A 9198-nucleotide genomic window follows, 5' to 3' on the forward strand; every position below is an offset into this window, starting at 1 on the left:
GCCACAGCTCTCTCTCTCTCTCTCTCTCTCACTCTCACTCTCTCTCTCTCTCTCATCTCTTTCTCACCCCAAAAGAAATCAGATCCCCAAATCTCTCAGATCCCTCTTCCTCCCTATGACGATCTCCCCCTCTCTCTCACTCCGACGCTCGTGACCCTAGACCGACGGCACCGCCACGAGATCCAGCCCTTCTCACTCCTCTTCCTCCCCATGATGCTCGTGACCCCAGACCGATGGCACCACCACGAGATCCAGTCCTTCTCACTCTGACGCTCGTAACCCCAGACCGACACTCGTGACCCCAGATCAACGGCACCGCCACGAGATCCAGCCCTCTCCGTCGCTCGTGACCCCTGACCGAGCAGCGCTCCACAGACCATCGCCCTCTCTCTCACTCCGACGCTCGTGACCCCATCCACCACCACCACCGACCGAGCACCGCACCGCCACGAGATCCAACCCTCTCTCTCACTCTGTCGGTCGTGGCCCCATCCACCACCGCTTGCAGATTTCTTTTTGCTCAGCTTGCAATCTACCCAACTTGCAGATTTCTTTTTGCTCTTACCTACAAAAAAGAAAATAGAACGTCAAGACAGTAGGATAACTAACTCAATATGCTATTATGACTGTCAGAGGGCAAGTACAAAATAGGAAATCTGGAAGAAAGGGCAAGTTGGTGTTGAAAATGCATATAGGCCAATTCTATATTTGAAAAAAACTAAACAAATAAGAAATTCACAAAAAAGCTAAATATGAAAAAAAAGAAATTGTACCTTGGCAAATTGACTTTACAGCTAGTTCTATAATGCCCTAGTTCACCACATCTGCTACATATACGCTTCTTCCTCTCTCTTTTTTCTTGTGCTTGTTCAAAGCCTGACTGAATTCTAGTAGCATTGCGTGACCGACCTTTAGTCCTTGCAGGTTTTTTAGGATCACGAACTGTAATCTGAGGAATGTGCTCCATTGTATGTGAAATGGGTGCTGAAATCTGAGGATTATCTTCTGTTTCTCTAACTTCTTCTTCAAGTGATTCTATGAATTTTGTTAACACATTATCTAATTTCTGCATCCTCTCTTCTGAATCAAATGCAAGCTCGAGCGCATTATTGAATTTTGCTCTTAAAGCCCAAGATTTCAACAAATTAATCTTCTCTTCACAGCTTGTGAGGTTTCTTCCAAATACAATATTGCCAACCCCAATGTTACGATGTTGAGCATGTATAGTCCAACAGTGTAGGATATAATGATCGGGTAATGAAGAAATTTGCCTAGCCATCATTAGCGATAATATATGTCTACATACAACACCATTAGTTTCAAACAAAGCACAAGTACAAATGAATTACATCTTACTGGATTGTTCATAAGTAACCACCTCCCATTTTCCTCTATCTGCAAACTTACAAATCTTGTATTCAACAATGTCCCTATCTTTTCTCAATTCTTCACAAAACTCTGTACCAAATCCTTTGAATTTAGTTTGGAACACATGAAACATGTTGCGTGTATACATTTCTCCAGCTTGGACCTCAATCGGATGTCCAAGGAGCATGACAGGCTTTGTGTTAAGACTCTTAAAATCTTCATGTGCTTCACTTAAGCGACGATGAGTTAATGTTTTTTCATATTGTATCACAAACTCATGTAATTGAGTTTGTGAGTTAACATACCCATCAAAAAATGCATTAATACTTTCACTTCTTTGGCTCGATCTCATTCCAGCAAAAAAAGTGTCCTTCAAATAACATGACACCTAATGTTCTCGATATTTGTAAACAGTTTGCAACCATCCATCCCCTTCTTCATTTATATCAAACTTCTCATTCATCTCTAGCCAATATCCTTCACATTGTTCAATTGAAGAACTATTACACTATAAGCCCCAATACCTTTGAAACTATTCACCATAACGAGAAACCAAAGTAGGCAAATGATCAGTAATGTGCTTTTGCATGTGCCAAAAGCAATAACGATGTCTTGTCAGTGGAAACACAGAGTGAATAGCATTACACATGGCTCTATCCTGATCTGTTATAATAGCACCTGGTTCAACCCCATGCATGCATTTCAGCCATTCTTCAAATAACCACACAAAAATATCTTCTTGTTCATCAGCTAATAATGCACAACCAAGTAAAGTGGATTGTCTATGATGATTCACACTAGTAAATGGAGCAAATGGAAGACTGAACTTATTAGTTCTGTATGTCACATCAAACACAACAACATCACTGAATTGCAAATAAGACGCTCTTGATCTTCCATCAGCCCAGAAAACACTCCTCATTTGTCCACTACTGTCCACTTCTATTTCAAAATAGAATTCTGGATCATTCGCTGTCATACTCTGAAAGTGTTTTATGATAGATATGCATTCATGGCCAATATTGTTGACTCTCTGGTATCTGATGTGATTAATACACTGTTGTGGTGTCACTAATTCGCCTTCTCTTCCAGTGGTTGCGTTAATGACGCGAGAAATAATGGATGGAGGCATACCTTCTTCTTGCAGACTCTCAATAAGTATTTTACAACTTTGAGATTTATGGAATTGTTGGTGTGATCTGTGCATCTTTGCTTTGTCTGGACTACTCAACACATGATTTGTATGTTCTTCAACAAACCCTGTGACCTCCCACGATTTGTCCTCCAATACTTTAACTCTCATCATTGCCTTACATCCCACTCGGGTTTCTCGCCGAAAAGGCATCTCCATCTTGTCTCTATTAGATCTATAACCCTCCTTATCACAAACAAACTTTCTGTCCAGCACGTCTCTTGTCTTCTTCAAATAATTTACCGTGCTCTTCCTTATTCCAAAACCCATCAACAATGTGTAATGGTTATAATAGTTATAAGCTTCTTCATAAGTATTAAATTTCATTCCGAGTAGTGGCTTAGGAGCATTTTCTGTACTGGCAAGAATTTCAATTCCACTAGCATTGGATTCTCTCATTTCGAACACTTTTTTTGCTGTAAAAGAGATGCATGGATTCATCAAGAAACAACTATAAAATACCTAAATATCAACTTCAGTTTAAACTCTCAAAACAATCTAGTGTAAATCTACTATAGTCATTAGCATATAAAATGTCTGAAATGCCCGTGAATAAAATGCCTCGGCCGCGGCGGCCGTGAATAAAATTTCAGAATAGGTTTAGGGATTTATTAATTCAATTATTGTTAATTAATTTAGTTTAATTTGTTAATTAGAATTATAATCTGACAAAGGCTAAACTTTCTGTAGAGCTAATTTTCTAGTGTAGGAGGCGAATACTTAAGAGATTAAAAAAGAAAGAAAAATTTTCTAGCACATTTTGATACTAATGCATGAACTTTCTAATACCCAGAGTTTGTAAACGAACTGAGGTCTGAGAGAGGAGCTCACGCAGAGGAGGAGGAGCTCGAGGAGGGATTCGTGCCGGGCCTCTGGAATTCGTGGAGGAGGAGCTCGTGGCTGAGGTCTGAGAGAGGAGCTCACACGAAGGAGGAGCAGATCGAGGCGGGATCGTAGTGCGTGCGGTGCTCGGTGGGTGGGTGCGGGGTGGATGGAATTCGACACGCAGCACGGGTCGAGAAGGGCTGGATCTCGTGCAGTGTCGTCGGTCTGGGGTCACGAGTGTCGGTCTCTGGGTCACGAGCGTCCGGAATGAGAAGCGCGTAGATCTCGGCGGTTTGCATCATCTGGGTCACCAGCGTCGGATGAGAGAACAGCTAGATCTCGTGCCGGGCGTCGGTCTCGGGTACACCAATGCAGCGTCGGGTGAGAAGGGCAGATCTCGTGCGTTGTTGTCGGTCGGGGTCACGAGCATCGTGGGCGAGGAAGAGGAGTGAGAAAGGCTGGATCTGTGGTCCGGTGCGTCGTCTTAGGGGTCACGAGCATCGGAGTGAGGAGAGAAGGGGAGTATCGTCGTGGGGAGGAAGAGCGGATCTGACGAGATTTTGGGATTTGATTTCTTTGGGGGTGAGGAGAGAGAGAGAGAGCTGTGGCCAGCGGTATTGCATCTTATGAGAATCACATCCTATTTTTTCAAAAACACCCAGGCACGCGCAGCGATTACAAGAAACTGGCCAGCGCTCCTACACGTTCTCTCTCTCTCTCTCTTCTCTCTCCTCTCTCTCTCGCATCTCTCTTCTCTCTCTCTCTCTCCTCTATATATATATATATATATAGTACTATATATATATATATATATATATATATACTATATATATATATATATTTATAATATACTATTATATATATATATATATACTATAATATATATATATATATTGTAGTTTGCTCCACATGTGTTAGATTACTGCCTAGTAGTAGGGTACATCCTTTGATTACTATGGCACTTAATGCATATGAGCCATGGTGACTTTGGCTGGTGATCTTCTTTGTATGTGCGGCTATCCGAGCGTAGTTCGCAGATGTGAATTGTCGTCTATATATTAAGGCTTTGGAGTATTTTTTATTGTGTTGTTTTATATTCAGAGTTTAGTAGATTGTATTTAGGGATTCATAATTAAACAGGTAATACATCGCAGGGTTTCGAATGTCTGATTATTCGCTCGCATTACTAATTCTGCGTGTTCGTTAGATTCCTAATCAGGCCAATCTCCAGATAGAGTTATATGATTCTATACTTATATGTACTAATCTATTTTCTTATATACCCTATGCTCTTTACCCTTGTGGCGCGGTTAGAGATGATCTCGCTAGCGCCTTTGATGCTCGTTGTCCCCTTGTTAGGGCGCGAGTTCGGCGCCACAAAGATCGTAGGTGAAAAGATTGTACCTCTAGATTCCATCTAGATTTATTATATTTGTATTTATTTCCAAAACTTCCACATTTTAGTGGGTTTTTATCAAGTCTGACTTATATTCAGTTAGTAGAGGTGGAGTGATTGGTGAGATTTATTGACTACATTATGTTGAAGATATTATTCTAGACTCAGAGATATTTTTATTTATATTTCAGTGGCTCATTTTTTATTATTTACGCTTCTCTGTGCTATCTAATTTTATTATATATTCCATAGTTACTTATTTGTACCTACACCTATTTATTGACTCTTCATAGAGCAGATACACGGACTGTGATGAGGTGTAACGCCCCGCGCCCCGGAATCCCCGGTTATCGATGCTATAGCATCTGATGACTGGAACCTCACAAACCACCACATATCTATTTAGCACGGTTTTTCTCCTTCACTCACGCTCCCCTGGAAAACTTCCAGGAGTCCACCACTCTAGAATTTCTCCATACCAAACCACGCTAACTGTGGAGTCTAAGAGTTGGTTCCCGAAAGAACGATGCTACTATGGTGGTATGAGTATTCAATCAAATCTAATCAATACTAATCACAATCACCCTCTCAAGGGGTTGGGTATATACAATCTCCCCCACTTAACTCACAACGCCATCTCTCTTCTTCTATATATATATATATATATATAGTTGTAGTTTTGCTCCCATGTTAGATTACCCTTGAGTAGGGTACATCCTTTGATATATGGCATACATGATATGAGCCATGGTGACTTTTGAGCTGGGTGATTCTTCTTTTGTTATTGCGCCGGCTATCCGAGGGTAGTTCGAGATGTGATATTGGTTCTATATAGTTAAGGTTTGGAGTATTTTCTTTTGATTGTTGTTTTCATTTATAGAGTTAGAATTGATATTTAGGGAGTCATAAATTAAGACAAGGTATATACATGAGGGTTTTCATGTCTGGATTATTTCGCTCGACATACTAATTCTCGTGTTGTTGATTTCTAAATACCAATCTCCAGTTAGAGTTATATGAATGATTTTATACTTATATGTACTAACTCTATTTTCTTATATACCCTAGCTCTTCCCCTTTGGAGCGGTAGAGATGATCTCGCTAGCGCTTTGATGCTCGTTGTCCCCCCTTTTTAGGCAGCGAGTTCGGCGCACAAAGAGTCGTAGGTTGATAAGATTGTACCTTAGATTCCATCTAGATATTATTATATTTGTAGTTATTTCAAAACTCCACATTTAGTGGGTTTTTATCAAGCTCTAGACTTATATTTCATTATGTAGAGGCTGAGTGCATTTGTGAGATTTTATTTGACTCATTATGTTGAGATTTATTTCAGACTCAGAGATATTTTTATTTTATTTCAGTTGGGCTCATTTTTTGATTATTCTTACGCTTCTTCTGTGCATATCTAATTTTATTATATTTCCATTAGTTATCTATTTTGTACCTACACCTATTTATTGACTCTTCTAGAGAGATAACGACTGTGATGGTGTGTAACGCCCCGCCCCGGAATCCCGGTATCGGTATGCTACTAGATCTGATGGACTGACCTCACAAACCACCACATATCTTTTTAGCACGTTTTTTTCCTCACTCACGCGTTCCCTGGAAAACTTCCCAGGGGGTCACCCATCCTAGAATTTCTCCATACCAAACACGCTTAACTTTGGAGTTTCTAAGAGTTGGGTTCCCGAAAAGAAGATGCATCTTGGTGGTATGAGTATTCCAATCAAATCTATCAATACTAATCACATCACCCTCTCAAGGGTTGGGGTATTACAATCTCCCCACTTAAACTCACAACGTCCTCGTTGTGCCAAACTATATCATCCAAGACCGTACCATCCGTGTGAGATTCTAGATGTGGCTCCTACGGCCTCAAGAGGTGGCTCCCGCCCTCTCGATGTAGCACTTTGCGCCGCATAGAATTTAGCTCTCATAATTCTGGTTGGCTTGGCTCTGATACCATTTGTAACGCCCCGCTCCAGAATTCCGATGTCGGTACGCTACTAGATCTGATGGACTGGCCTCACAAACCACCAAATGTCTTTTTTGCACGTTTTTGTCCTCACTCACGCGCTCCCTGGAAAACTTCCCAGGGGGTCACCCATCCTAGAATTTCTCCAGGCCAAACACGCTTAACTTTGGAGTTTCTAAGAGTTGGGTTCCCGAAAAGAAGATGCATCTTGGTGGTATGAGTATTCCAATCAAATCTATCAATACTAATCACATCACCATCTCAAGGGTTGGGGTATTACAGATGGTATAACATGTTGTAGCATGATGTTGGTGCTTGGCAGGTTTAACAATCCGAGTTTTACCTTGGACTGCAGCCTTGTGTGAACCCTAGGACGTCACAAGAACCTTTTAAAGATTGAAGATCACGGATTGGAGATCAAAGATTTGAGGATTTGCTTGTGGAAACTCTTCTTTCTAGTATTTTTAATTCCAACATTGGCTACTTTCTCACAATTAGGGATAATTAGGTTCTAAAAAAAGATTTTATTTTTATCAACTATAATAAAATTCACCCTCCACTTGGACATTTACTAACAAGATAATAAATTCAAACAATATCTCCCTTCCTCACATTTGTTTGATTGTTAACCCTAATTAAAAAAGATTTTTTTTGCATCCTTTGTAGTTGCTTTGAATTCCTACGGTTGCATTGCATATCGTAGTAGGAATTCACCCAAGTGATTTGAGAATCTTGATTTGACACACACTTAAAAATATTCTTAAGGGTAAAATCCCCTAATCAAGATAAGCTCTTTCCTCAGCCCACAAATTACTAATTCCTCACTACACAAACCCCAATCATTTTAAAACTCATTAGATGTTGACCTCTAAGGATTCAAGCTCATTAAGGAATAAGAAATCCCTAAGTGAACCGGTTCAAATTTACTTGAATTAGTTGGTGTCTAAGGTAGAGATTAGGGGTTGCGTAAAGCGCTCCGTAAGAAACGAGGTACTTAATTGATCTTTAATCTCCCTTTAGTACTATTCTTACCTGGGTAACTGACCGAGTAAAATTTAATCTTTTCACTAAATGAGTTTTTGGTTAGGAGCTGGTCTAATTGAGTTTAGGCTTAACCCTAGAATTTGGACAATCAATGGAGCGATTATGTTAACTGACACCTGGAAATCAAGAACTTGAAGCTAGTCGAAAGAGAAAGAGGGGAGATCTAAGATCAGAAAGAGTTACCTTTAAGTAAGAGGGGGCGCTAGTGCGAAATCTCTGATGGGTGCTAGTGCCCTAGGTAGCTGAGTTTGGGTCAAAAGAGAAAGCAGGTTAATTTATTCAATTATAGTCCCAGTTCAATGATAAGCCTTTTCCAATATCCAATAGCAAAAAAAGGGCTAACTCAGGATCAACTGGCCCATATGACCCTTTTTTCAACAGATTGATACGTTGCGAGAATTATCTAGAAGAACAGGACCCTTACACTCAAGCAAATGAAAAAGAAAATAATTATATTCACTCATGATCTGGCCTGACCTGGTCATTCTCGTCTTGATCCACCATTTCAATTTTAGGAATCTATAAAAATATTAACGGAAAGGGCTAATCGAGTAGGAGTCCCCTTTATAATTAACTAAAGCCAGAGAGGGGTTCATGAGGCCTTTGCTTTATGCCGGGCAAGGAGCAGAGCAATCAGGAGAAGCATCCAAAGCTAAGCTAAGCGTGTGGTTCTGAAAGAACGAACAAGCAATGGCTTTCGTCGTTTCTATTAGCGCAACCGTTTTCTTTTTGTAGCGCGTTAGCATATCCGTTTTAAAGTTTTTTTTGGAGTGATTGACACAAGTGATTGTTTTTTATTTGTTTTAGTTAGGTTTTTCTTTTAACTTTTTCCTCCTTCTCATTATCTTTTAGAACTTTTTTTAGTATTCCTAAAAAAACTAACTTTTATTTTTTTAGAAATTTTAGTTAAATAATTAAAAAACAAAAAGAATTACCTTGGTGTATGCAAGGTTGGATTAGGGATAACACCAATCGTTTAATCCATTTTGAACCAATTTTTGAAGAAATGGATAAACCTAATCCGTAGGTTCTTCAAGATATATGTTACCCAACTAGAAATGCAATCTCATCTTGCATTAAGCTAACTAAAGTAAATGGAACTAATTTTGAGCTTAGACCTTATTACATAAACATGCTTCCAAAATTCTTAGGAAATAAAACCGAAAACGCTTATATATTTATCTCTGAGTTTGAGGAAGTTTGTATTATGATTAATTAAGATTAGAAAACTATCTAAAGATGCGATCAAGCTTCGATTTATTCCATTTTCTCTTAAGGACAAAACCAAGAAATGACTATATAGCTTACCTACGAATTTAATCTCAACTTGGGATGAATTTGTTACTATTTTTTTGAATATTTTTTCCTATCCAGAAAATAGTTAAGCTTAAA

At 39.5% G+C, this 9198-nt stretch overlaps 1 protein-coding gene across 1 annotated transcript; it reads right to left on the reverse strand.

Moving 5' to 3' along the window:
• On the reverse strand, nucleotides 1901-2959 carry LOC109838920 (protein FAR1-RELATED SEQUENCE 5-like). Its single transcript, XM_020407347.1, has one exon. It carries the CDS (start codon nucleotides 2957-2959, stop codon nucleotides 1901-1903), a length of 1059 nt encoding a protein of 352 aa, XP_020262936.1.

Source organism: Asparagus officinalis, chromosome 4 (genome assembly GCF_001876935.1).
Source record: "Asparagus officinalis chromosome 4, Aspof.V1, whole genome shotgun sequence".
In the NCBI taxonomy this organism is placed as follows: domain Eukaryota; kingdom Viridiplantae; phylum Streptophyta; class Magnoliopsida; order Asparagales; family Asparagaceae; genus Asparagus; species Asparagus officinalis.